General features: G+C 43.6%; 2 protein-coding genes across 2 annotated transcripts in view; both read right to left on the reverse strand.

Annotated features, from left to right (window-relative positions):
• LOC144497635 (zinc-binding protein A33-like) overlaps positions 1 to 6,580 on the reverse strand; it is an 89,565-nt gene extending 82,985 nt beyond the window's left edge. The window contains exons 1-2 of the mRNA XM_078219077.1: positions 6,147 to 6,580; positions 5,949 to 6,044 (exon numbers count right to left, since the gene is read on the reverse strand). Coding sequence (XP_078075203.1) covers positions 5,949 to 6,044; positions 6,147 to 6,554 — 504 coding nt within the window. The 5' untranslated portion in view covers positions 6,555 to 6,580. The remainder of the gene's footprint in view (positions 1 to 5,948; positions 6,045 to 6,146) is intronic.
• LOC144496805 (zinc-binding protein A33-like) lies at positions 361 to 5,827 on the reverse strand. Its single transcript, XM_078217359.1, has 4 exons — positions 5,623 to 5,827; positions 4,812 to 4,834; positions 4,600 to 4,715; positions 361 to 2,528 (listed from the first exon to the last, which is right to left on the reverse strand). Exons 1-4 carry the CDS (start codon positions 5,806 to 5,808, stop codon positions 1,978 to 1,980), a joined length of 876 nt encoding a protein of 291 aa, XP_078073485.1. The 5' UTR covers positions 5,809 to 5,827; the 3' UTR covers positions 361 to 1,977.
• Positions 6,581 to 12,533: the final 5,953 nt, after the last annotated feature.

The raw sequence follows: 12,533 nt of genomic DNA on the forward strand, positions 1-12,533 counted from the left end.
TGATGACCATGAGACCATTGTCGGTTGTCGGAAAAGCCCCCCTGGTTCACTAATGTCCTTTAGGGAAGGAAATCTGCCGTCCTAGTCTACATGCGACTCCAGAGCTACAGCAATGTGGTTGACTCTCAACTGTCCTCAGGCAATTAGGGATGGACAATGAAGGCTGGCCAGCGATGGCAATGTCCCACAAATGAATGAAAGACATTTAGTTTTGAAAGAATCTCTGGAACACTTGCCACGAGTTTGTGTTTCACTGAACTGATTAAGCAGATAAATATTCTCACCACACCAGTTTTGCAGGTTAAATTTTTTAACTTTTGTTTAGGAGCGAGGATGAAAAGACTCGCAAGACTACTGATTAACATTTAACAAACGAATAAAACATTTATTAAACATAATAATGCACTACTCAGTCACTCCAACTATACCTTTACAAGTATGTACAGATTCGTAAGGATAACACCAGTTACGAAATGTATATTATACTCAAATGTTCTCAGTAAGTACATGAATAGGCAAAATGTCACTAGACACCACCCACTCTGAAAATAAGTGACAGATGCCACCCGAAACAGCTTCTGTGGATTTCTCATCAAATCTACCTGGTGCGGAGAGGGGTGGGTCGGGATGATGACCTCCTCGTGAACCTGCTCCTGGGTCTGGCAAAACGTGCCATTTACCGGTCCAGGCAGTGGGCGATCGAGGGAGCCGTCCAACCTGACTGTCTGCCCCTCTACCGCGGCTACGTTCGCGGCCAGGTGTCCCTGGAGAGGGAGCATGCGGTGTCCACGGGCACGGTTGATACCTTCCGCGCCCATTGGGCACCGCAGGGGTTGGGGTGCGTTATCGACCCTAATAATCACATTTTAATTTGATGTTTTTAAGTTTCCTTTGTACGTTGATTTTTGTTCGGGCTGTTCCCCCTCCTTTTGGGGAGCTGCCCCTATTACTTTGTCCAGACTTAATTTGAGTTTGTTTATTTGGTTTGACCTTAAAAGAGGCCAAGATACTTGCCACAGTGTTAGCCAAGTAGTCTCACTGGAACTCTTTCTTCTACACAAGTGCTTCCAAACACCATTCTCGAGGACACTTTGAAATGTTCTCCCACAAAAAGCATTCTCTCAGATTCCTTCACCAAGGCTTTACATCCGGAATTTCAAGCTCTCCTTTCTGCATTATTCTGCTGAGGATCAATGCGTGCATTCAAGTTTCCACACAATCTTTCAGGTATCCAGCCATGCTAACAGAACATCATTGCTTCACTGTCCCTAAAGTGTCACAAACCTCAGGATTACTTCAGCTGTCTGGCTCCTAGCTACCAACTTCTCTCGGTCTGCACTTTGGAGCTCTGCCTTCAACTGTGAGCCCATCACTGCTCTTTTCTCTAACTTCAAGGAACTGTACCGTTTTTCTGATTCTGGTTCTTTGATCCCTTGAATTTAGTCTTCCTGCAACTCCCCTTTCATTTCCTGGTTTCAGAACAGTTTTCTTCTTCAGCTTCCTGAACTTGTTTCTGTCCTTTCTTTATCCTCCTGCCTGTATTGGTCGTTTCTTTGAGAGCTGCTTTTTTCTCAGTTCTACGGTTTGAAAAGAAAACAACTGCTTCTACTTTAGACTGTGAGCCTGTGGTCGCGAGGTAACATTTTTTAAAGGTTGCAGTTTTTTTTATGCAGTACACATTTAATTACAGTGCAGGCAAAGTTTAAAGTGAAATTTAAAACTATAGATATGCAGGCTCCTTTGTTTAATATGAAGCTAAACTGAAGTTTTAATCTATCACAAATGGAGAAACACAAATTAAACTTAACTTTATGCTTTTTTAATAATGCACACAACATAAAAGTTTTTTTTCAACCAGCTCTATTAGCTAACATTATCAGCAACACAATATTGTTCGTCAGCTACCTCCCGCCTGATGTTCAGATGGACTCTTATAGAGGAGACAGGCAGATGCTGTGAAATTATGGGATGGCTCTGCTAGTGACCTCTAACCCCACAGATTGTCAGTGGTGCTGCATTTTTCCCATCAGTATTCAGCCCCGGAAAGAAGATGGGAAAGATTCTCCCAGTGAAAGTTTGGGTGAAAGTATAAAGATGGAACATGTTGTCCGCATTGTAAAATGACACCTGTCCACCCTCATAGTCCAGGAAAACCCCAATTTTCTGCGCTTTCAAATTCTGGGTGAGGCAGGTCTCAGAGGGTGAGGTACCAGCTACACATCCTCTTCCTGACTTCAGCCATACAATCCAGCAGCCAGTCTCAGGCCTGAAGTTGATTTCCCCTTTCCTGTTGATAGATCCTCGAGCCGCTCCCAAACGCCACTCAGTTTTCCCTCCCACGATCACCTCCCAATAATGTTTCCCTGACGTGAAGCCCTCTGATCCCAGGACACAGGCACACTGATCAAACCTTTCCGGGGTGCCTGGGAGTGGCTGCCGTTTGCTTCCGAGTTTCACGCTGGCCAGGTCTTTGGACAGGAGGAGCCAGGGATTCGCTGTGTTCGGATCCAAAAGCAGTGAGGCTGGAGCTGGGGGAAAGTTAAATTAGAACATTCAACGACTCACTTTCTTGCTGTGATTTCAGCAAACACTTGCCTTTTCAGATTTCCCATTTGGGCTCTGGTTTGTACTGATGGATTTTTCCAGCATTCCAAGAGTTGCAGACGGAATTGGCAAAGGAAACAAATTCTCTTGCATACTCACTCAAAATCCCTACAATCATAATACTTCTTTCAAATCACGCCTTAAAATTCCCTGCTCCCAGCTCAGCAATCCTAGCTTCTCCAGCCTATGAACATAATTGAATTCCCTAATTCCGAATAGTATCCTGATAAACCTCCATCCAGTCTCTCCAAAGTCTTGATGTCCTCTGTAAAGTATGGGCCCCAGGATTCTATAAGCTCAGGAATGTTGCAAATGTCCTTTCTCACTGAGCTATTAATGCCGAGAGCCAGGCTAATGTTACGGGACGCAGGTTCAAATCCCACTATGACAACTGGTGGGAACTTAATTCAATTAAGACATTTTAGAATATAAAGCTAACGCTGTTAATTGTGATCGTGGAAATTATTACCAATTGACGCAAAAACCATCAGGTTCACCAATGAATTTTATGGAAGGAAGCCTGCCATCCTTACCAGATCTGGCCTAGATGTGACTCTCACCCCCAGTTGACTCTAAACTGCCCTCTGAAATGGCCGAGCAAACCGCTCAGTTCAAGGGCAATTATGGATGGGCAACAAATGCTGGATTTGCCAGTGACACCCGCATTCCAGGAAAACAATACACCCCAAGTTAGTCCTTTTCACAATTATAAAGCCGGCACCAAAAGCACCATTACCTATACTTTGATTCCCGAACCCAGAATGTGCGCAGGAATTTCTGACAGAAACACCCCGTGTAGTCTGGAGTAACCAAGGTTGAAATTCAACTTGAGCGGTTGTGTCACATAAACAATATTGAATTACCAACTCGTATCAGCCTCTGTGTAACCTCCCCTACTTTCAGTGTAAATTAATATTCGGTTCAATGTAAAATTAACTATTGATTCAGTGTCTCCAATTTTCCGTTACCATCCAGGCTACTATCCTTATGCTCTCTCTCTCCACGCCCAGGTTTAAATGAACTCAAAGTCTTTGCGAGTGAATTACGTCTCAATATTGCTGAGGTATCGTTGCAAAAAGTCACAAACGGTAGCCTTGTTCACATTCATGCCCAGTTGGCCATTGTGTATCATTTAGAAGGTATTGAGAGATTCTGTAATAAATCGGGTGTTGTTTCATTCATGTATACAAACCATTTATTGCATGAGAATCCAACGCACTTGTGGTCTTCCATCGTAGAATCATAGAATCCTACAGTGCAGAAGGATGCCATTGAGCCAATTGATTCTGCACGGCCTCTATGAACGAGTATCTTACCCAACCCTCCAGGGGGACTTCCTGAGGTCGCAAAAAGCGTGCATGTAATTATTTTTCGATTTTGTAACACTTGGTCAAGAGGTGCATTGATTGTCCTCTCTACTGTTGGATATCTCTCAACTTTTCATCTCTCCTTGACCCTCATTCCATTTCCCTGCGCCCCACCTTCATCGCTAAACAGTTTCTGCACAGATTAGGAGTGGCCAGATATCCTGTCTCTCACCACCGCTCTCTCTCTGTCGTGCAAATACTTTCCCAAGCTCCAAATTCGTGAACAATTCACCAGCAATGTTGGACTGGAGCCCGACACCGAAAGCAGAATGAGCCTCTGATCTAATTCATTCACTGGCTCCCTGCTTGCCTCGTCCATAAATTAAAAAACTTAACATGTTTCACACCAGGCTGTCTTCTCAACCACCTTTTTCTAAGGTGGAGACTATGGCTGCTTTGCTGTCCATGCTCTGGCCCTGTTTAACCTACAGTTATTTATCTTCATTCTGAATATTAGAAGCTTGCACAATCCACGTCGATATGCCTAACCCCTAACTTATCCAGTGTAAATGCTTCCGAATTCAAGACGGGAAGAGAGCAACAGTGACTGTTTATCCTGGAGTTTGGGAACAGGTTATACCCCTGCCATTTCGACTTATCAATTAGGATAACTAAAATAAAAGCTCACCGGGTTTAATGGATCTTATCATCTCTCTCCAAGTCCTGTACTGTAAAAGACCGTTGAACTTTATGATAGACAGGGCGCCACATGTTACTGATAATACTTGATGTTCCTCACAAACCCTGTCAATGCGAAACAGGTTATAAATTGACCATAAACAATTTTCTGTGATATTTTACCAACATGTTCAGACAATCTGAATAAAAGGACTATCCTACCTGCTCTTCCGAGATGCTTCCTCCTGAAATGAAACACAGAGAGTGAGGAGGATAGTGACAGATTTCAGAGAGGGCTGCCCAGACACACAGAAGAAGAAAATTAATGAAGAGGAGAGTGAGTTGGTGTAATTCGGAAGAACAGTAAGGCGAGGTAAACCAAATGCAACAATTTTAATTTGGCAACACTCAATGGTTGCGGATCAGGTACAGAACAATAATTGGTAAAAGAAGTGTGATTTTTAGTTTACAATTGCTTGTGACGATCTGAAATTCACTGACTTATAGGATGGTGGACGTAGATTTCACAGTATTTTCCCTGAAGAGAAAACGCGGGATATTGGTGGCAATTGCAACATCTTCCAAACTACTGATACTAGCACACTGAGTCAAACTGCCTCCTTTTGGGAATTTTAAATTGAAAAATCTGATTTGTGCGCCAGATTATGGAATTCAATATTAATCTCACTCGCAAGGACATGGACCCTCCTTGCGAACATGCTACACCCACACATTCACTAACTCGACTTTAGCTGGATTGTGTTATCAGTTTTTGGAAAAAAAATGAATTGTGAATACAGAAACACGGTATAAACTGTCTATAAAAGTCACCACAACTTAGTCCCTTGATACTTAGGGATTTTGTTGAGAGTATGGAACCGTTAACTCGATGAGAAAACAGAACGAACTCGGAATAGACCAATCAATTTAATTCAACTTTTCAGAAAACTTGCATTTTTATGTCGAATTTGTCACCAGTTATTTGTTGACTGTGTGAAGTTTCCCTGAACTGAGCTGCAATATATTCCCTCACCTTCAGAAATATCAGCTCGTCTTTTTGCTTCAACTGTTTCCGCAACTTTGAGCGTTTCTCCTCAATAGAATTTAAATTCTCCTGAATTTTCCGAAGGTTTCTCTCCATTGGTTCTAGAATCCTCTCCTTTTCTTCCCTGAGATCTCTGAGTAAACGCTGCTCTTTCTCAGTGAGAATCTGGTGCATTTTAGAGAACTCGGATGTGATGTGGGTCTGTAGACTGCTCACTGTTCCTATCAAATGAAATGTGAAACATAATTAATGTCCCGCGATAAAGGGAACAAAACTAACCGAGATCCCAGTAAATCAGCACAGGAAGCCCTTACCCTAACTTCAGAAATCTTCTGCCTCTGTTTCAGTTCCGTCTCGAGAACAGCCCATTTCTTCTCTACGAGAGAATCTAGGGAAGATATCAGCTGACTCTGCGATTTATACAGAAAATTGCAGAATAAACGTTTTTTTAAAATAAAAATATGGAACTGTGTCGCAATAGTCAGGTGATAAAATACCTTCCTTTTCGTTACCTTGTAGATTTCAACAGCTTCTTTAATCGGTAGAAAGTTGTGAGATTTGTGTTCCCGCGAATCTCTGCAACTGTAGCAGAGCAATTTCTTGTCGGTTTCACAAAACAGCTTCAGTTCATCCTGATGATCCTCACAGCGAAGTTTACTCTCCTTCGCTTCCGGATTCAACCCTAATCGTCGAGCTTTTTCGGCCAGGTTCGCTAAGGCCCTATTAGCCTTCAGGTCTCTTGCCTGAAACTTCTCATTACATTCCGGACAGGAGTTTAGCTTATGTTCCCAACATTGGGTGATACAGGAACGGCAGAAGTTGTGCCCACAATCCAATATTACCGGATCGGTGAAGAAATCAAGGCAAACGGGACAAATTGTATCCTCTGTCCAACTCTCGCCCTGCTGTCCGGAAGCCATGTTCCCACTCAGCAGTTGCTGAGTCCTTCCGCTTTCGCTTTGACTATCAGTGCTGCAGAATGACTTCCGTTCAATGATTTCTCCATTAACTTCACCGCCCTATACTGGATAATATTGTTATTCTACGCCACTCCACGTCTTGCCTGTGAACTTGCCTATATTAGGGGAAACGGTGAAAACATGGTCACAGTTTGGCAGTGGGTGAAGGATTGTCGGGGCGGGGAAAGGATGCTGAGATGGGCGGAGATGGAGATTGGGTTGCACTTTTCTTCAGTCCGAATTTGTTGACCACTAAAGATTCTCTGGTGAAAAGCACCGCGTGATCCTAAAACGCGAAGTTTCTCAAATTTCACTGAATTAATTAAAAGGGCAGATACCGAGAAAATCTTGAGAAAAAGTTGACCTGTGGGACTCATTTTTACCTACTGAAAAAAAAGACATTTCTGTCGCACCCTACTCCACAGCGGCAATTTCGAATCCACTTAAAAACGTTTGAAGAAGTGTGTGATGTGAGGAAACATGTCTGCTCAGAATGCTTGCCTCGAATAGCAATGAAAAAAATGGACAGAATATCATCCCCAGGTGCTAGATAAGGATATTTGGGAACCAGGACGCCGGCATGATATTACCCTGTTCATGGTACAGTAAGAAGTCTGACAGCGCCAGGTTAAAGTCCAACAGGTTTATTTGGAATCACACAGAGCGCTGCTCCTTCATCACTCAGCCAATGCCTTCACTCCCTCTCTCAATCCTGCACATGGGCAATAGTCTGCAACATGCACTGCAAAACTCTCCAAGGTTCATTCGTATCACCTTAGATATCCATCTATAAGCACTAAGGCCAGCAGACGCATGGAAGACCACAATCTGTACGGCCTATCCAAGTCACATATTATCCCAAGTTGCAGACGTAAAGTAACTTACACACTTTTGATTAGTAAAAATTATGAATTTCCTTTCGTTAGATCAATCACTAGTTTGTAGTCAATTTTACAATTCCTAAATGCGCACACTCCATGATGTATACCATAGCGGAACCTCCTCTGCTCAGCCTGTTGTTCCAGTGGTGACAAGGTGATAGGAGTGGAGATATCTTGCACATTCCGTGTAAAGGGCAGATATGTGAGTCTATCAAGCTATCATTCGCCTATTCTCTAGGAGAGCTCTCCCACGCTGACCAGACCTGCTAAAAACAGTACATTTCCTTCCCTGGAGAACAGTCTGGTTGTTTCGTTGTCAGTATTGCCGAGAATAGTTCATTTCCCGATTGATTTTTTTTAAAAATTTAAATTTCCAACTACTGTGTAGAGAATTGAACTCATGATTCCAGAGCATATACTGAGTCTTTGGATTACTATTCCAGGAGCATTTATCATGGCGCTGATAAGCAATCTCATTCGGGTCAGCCAGAGGGAACATCCTCTCAGCATCTATCCTGTGCAACCCTCGAAGAATTGTATATGCTTCTTCGACATCACTTCACGTTCTTCTATATAAATTCAACGTAATATTGACCAAAACCTTTTATAATTCTTTCACTTGATGTGGGATGCGTTCACTAGATTAGTATTTCACATCTATTTCTAATTGACCTTGAGCAGGTGATAACCTTGTTGAAACACTATGGCCCATGTACTGAAGAAACAGCCATAGTCCTTTGAGGGTTGAAGTGTCAAAATGTTGACCGGGGCAATGAAAGGAAGGTGATATAATTCCGAGTCAGGGTCGTGTGCAGCTTGCAGAACTTGAGAGCTGTGCCATTTCTAGGTTTCTGCTTGTCCTTCTAGATGGTAGAAGCTGTGGGGTTGGAAAGCAGTACCAAGGGAGTCTTGGTGAGTTGTTGCAGTGCATCTTGTAGATGGTAGATAATGTTGTGATATGCAGTGTTTTGGCGCTGAAGGTAGCAAATGTTGAAAGTGATGGATGGGCTGCCGAACCAGCAGATTGCTTTGACCTGGACCATGCCGAGCTTCTGAGAATTGTTGAAGTTACACATGGCTAGGCAAATGGAGAGTATCCCATCACTTCCTGGCTTGTAGATTAGGGACAGGCATGAGGATTTAGGAGGTGATTTATTGTCCACGGAATTCTCAACATCTCATCTGTTTTCGAGGCTATCGTATTTATATAGGTGGTGTAGTTCAGTTTCTAATTACTAGTAACCCATAGGATGTTGATAGTGGGGGACAGAGTGACTGTAATATTATTGAATGTCAAGGGGAGAATTTTGAATTCTCTTTCTTGGATTGACTCATGCCATGCTCAGCGGACGCTCCCAGAAATCAATCCAGTAAACATTCTGCAATGGAATAGTAGATGGTCAGCTCTGAGCTGCTCAAATCCCAAGGGAGAAAAAAAACAGCAGCCAGAACGGTTTTGCAATTTGTGCATTGTGAGGAGGTTATCTAAAATCAGTAACCTCCTGGACCAATTGTGATGCTTTTATGTTAACGTGAAACATTTGTTAAAACAAAGAAACAGAAAATATGTATTTATACACAGGAAAACCTTGACAGAATTAACAGCATTTAAAGAAAAATCGAACAGTTAATTGCTTAACTCACCCGGGGCTAAGCTGTTCTTTCTTTGGCTGCAGTCCTTATAGATTTTCTGCACTATACAATTCCTGCAAAAATAAAACTGCCTAATGGTTTTTAATGTGTTCTTTGAATGTGACAACAACCTGGCTTTCCAGTCGTTGGCTTGTCAACATTCTGTCTTCACTGAGATATTACCAGCCACCACCACATGGACTTTTCTCACTGTTTTGTTAAATCTGCTTTCCTCCTTTGATCTTACCCTCTATTGTCCCCTACATTTTAAAAAATTCAGTTATGGAGAGTGGGTGTCGCTGCCTGGGCCAGTATTTATTGGACATCCCTACCTGCCCTTGATAAGGTGGTGGTGAGCTGAGAGAACGAGCTCCAGGATTTTGACCCAACAACATGGGTGACACAGTGGCACAGTGGCTAGCCCTGCTGCCTCACAGTGCCAGGGACCTGGGTTCGATTCTGGGCTTGGGTCACTGTCTGTATGGAGTTTGCGCATTCTCCCAGTGTCTGCATGGGTTTCCTCTGGGTGGTCCAGTTTCCTCCCACAGTCCAAAGATGTGTGGGTTCAGTGCATTGGCCATGCTAAATTGCCCCTTAGCGTCAGGGGGACTAGCTAGGGTAAATGCATGGGGTTATGGGGATAGGACCTGGGTGGGATTGTGGTCGGTGCAGACTAAATGGGCCAAATGGCCTCCTTCTGCACTGTAGGATTTTATGATTCTATGAACAATGAAAGAGCAGTGATTTATTTCCAAGTCACGATGGTGAGTGACTTGGACGGCAGCTCCAGGTGATGGTGTTTCCAGGTTTCTGTAAGTGATGGTCGTGCATGTGGAAGGTACTACCTAATGAATCTTGGTGAGTTGCTATAGTGCATCTTGTCGATGGTACATATGGCTGCCACTGTTCAATGGTGATGGAAGGATTGAAAGGTTGTGGAAGAGACAGCAATCAAGCGGACTGCTTTGTCCTGGATGGTGTGAAGCTTCTTGAGCGTTGTTGGAACTGCACTCCAGGCAAGTGGAGAGAATTCCATTATACTCCTGCCGTTTGGATGATGGGCAGGCTTTGTGGAGTCAGGAGGTGAGTTACTCGTGGCAGGATTCCTAGCCTTTAACCTGTTCTGGTAGCGATATATTTATATGGCCAGTCCAGTTTTGTTTCTGGTCAATGGTAAACCCCAGGATGTTGATAGTGGGGATTCAGCGAAGGTAATGCCAATAAATGTGAAGGGCAGTGGTTTGATTCTCTTCTGTTGGAGCTGGTCATTGCCTGATTCTTGTGTGGTGCAAATGTTACCTGTATCTTACTTTAGAAGCTTCCTTTTCCCAAACGTGTTTATCCCATTTTCAACACCATGGCTGCAACATTTAAAAAGTAAACCAACACTATCAGTCTTAATCGCATTTTCAATCTCCCAATTGCACGTTCCCTTCTGAAGTATAATACCAATTCAAAGCGATCCCATCTTTTGCCTTATGTCAATTCTTGGGTAAATTGGCCTGACACCCTTGGTTCATAGAAACCCTACAGTGCAGAATGAGGCCATTTGGCCCATCTGATTTGCACCGACTATCCGAAAGAGCATCTTATTCAGGCCCTATCCCCGTAAACCCACGTATTTACCTCGCGAATCCCCCTAACCTACACATCTTCAGACACTAATGGGCAATTTAGCATGGCCAATCCACATAACCTGCACATCTTTGGAGTGAGGAAGGAAACCAGACTGCCCGGAGGAAACCCAGGCAGTCATGGGGAGAATGTGAAAACTCCACACAGTCACCCAAGGCCGCAGGAGGAATGCTGTCCAGGACACTGGGACAACTCCCCTGCTCCTCTTTACCTTGGCATCAGGAACACCCACTTGAGAGCAGCTTCGGTTTAATATTTCACCCAAAAGACTGACCTAATGGTAGAAAGGCTGGAATAGGAGTGGGTCATTCAGCTGTTTGAACTATTCCCGCCTTCCAGTTAGATCATGACTGATCTGTACCTCAAGTAATTTTATCCCCCACCCCGCCCCAGCACCTCCACACCCACACACATATTCACATATCTGCATGGGAAAACGCCAACTGTCCCAATATCTACAACGTTCTGGGAAGGAAAATTGATCTTTTCTCAGAGCTTTATAGCGAGAACGTGCTTTCACCCCAGAATGACAATGCTGCTGTTGGGTGGGAGTATTTTTCAAATCATGTAGAATTCCGTTCAACTGGGAGATTTTTGACAATGACAGAAATTTCCCAGGTTTCCTCCCGTTAAGAACTTCTGTGGGCTGTGTAACATGAGGTTTTCCTTCCGCTGCGGAACACAGAGGTTCTTAGCACTCAGACACAAATAATAAAAATACGCCTGGATGTTTCCTATTGCGAAACAAGTGAAACATTTTGCAAGACAGTATTACAATGGACGGAATTTTACCGGCATGTCCACTCAAGGTTCCGACGATCCAGCCGGAGACCAACGAGAATGCCGTTTTCCTCGCCTCACCCGCCCTTGGGGCGGGCGTGTCGGTAAAATTCCGGCCAATGTTTCTGAAATAGGACACGTTATTTATATGAAATTGACTTTTGGCTCTCCACACTTAGCTCACTATGCGCGATAAAATGGCTTTGCAGCCCTCAAGTCAATCGAGTAAACATCTCAAAATGTCACAGTTTGTATTTTCTTCCTGATGGATTGCCATAATGTTGCTGTAGGTGAAGAGACGCATGATCAATCCTGGTAAGAGTGGTTTGCCTTTTCTATTGGTCTGTTCAAGCATCAACCCCTCCAACACCCTTTGAAGTATTTTCCCTTTATCAGGTTGTGGGAGAGTAGCACTGTCTGAATCGTGAATCTATAGCTGTTAAATAGATAGAGTTCAAGTGTCTCGTTTTTGTTTTCCATTTCGAAAATAAACCCATTAAAACAGATACCAAACAATTTCCAAATGCATCTGTATAGTATCAAGGCATTTTGGAATTCAAAGGTCCCTGTCGATCTATCAATGTTCTCGACCTCAATCACTTCAAGTGGCAGCAAGTTCCATATTCTCACCACTGACAAGAGAGTACTGATTACAGCAGAGATGAGATTCTGAGCTCTTTCACCATCAGTTGATGGATTTTCCATCAGCCCCTGTCCTCGGGTACAATCCACTGCGTACAAAAGCTTGGGTTATGGAGGGGCAGACCTAGAAGGAAAATCCCTGATTCATATCCAGTGTGTGACACATGGAGCAGTTGAACCAGGAGCACTCCTCATCACAATGGATGTCTCGGCACTCACACCAGCATCCCCCACGATGATGGCATTGCTGCAACGGCCTCAGTACTCAATGCCGTCAACTGCCAGTTTCCAGATGCAATTTAACAACTCATTCGCTTCATCCTGGACCACAATATCTTCACCTTCAACAACCAGTTCTTCATCCAGACAC

The sequence above is a fragment of the Mustelus asterias genome, chromosome 8, assembly GCF_964213995.1.
Source record: "Mustelus asterias chromosome 8, sMusAst1.hap1.1, whole genome shotgun sequence".
NCBI classification, from domain to species: Eukaryota; Metazoa; Chordata; class Chondrichthyes; order Carcharhiniformes; family Triakidae; genus Mustelus; species Mustelus asterias.

Bases quoted from the DNA above. Each gene is read 5' to 3' on its own strand.
- LOC144496805 (XM_078217359.1), bottom strand. From the start codon at position 5,808: ATGCACCAGATTCTCACTGAGAAAGAGCAGCGTTTACTCAGAGATCTC. The intron at 4,835-5,622 runs GTGAGGGAATAT...GTTTCATTTCAG, and splicing joins ACGAGCTGATATTTCTGAAG to GAGGAAGCATCTCGGAAGAG. The intron at 4,716-4,811 runs GTAGGATAGTCC...TCGCATTGACAG, and splicing joins GAAGCATCTCGGAAGAGCAG to GGTTTGTGAGGAACATCAAG.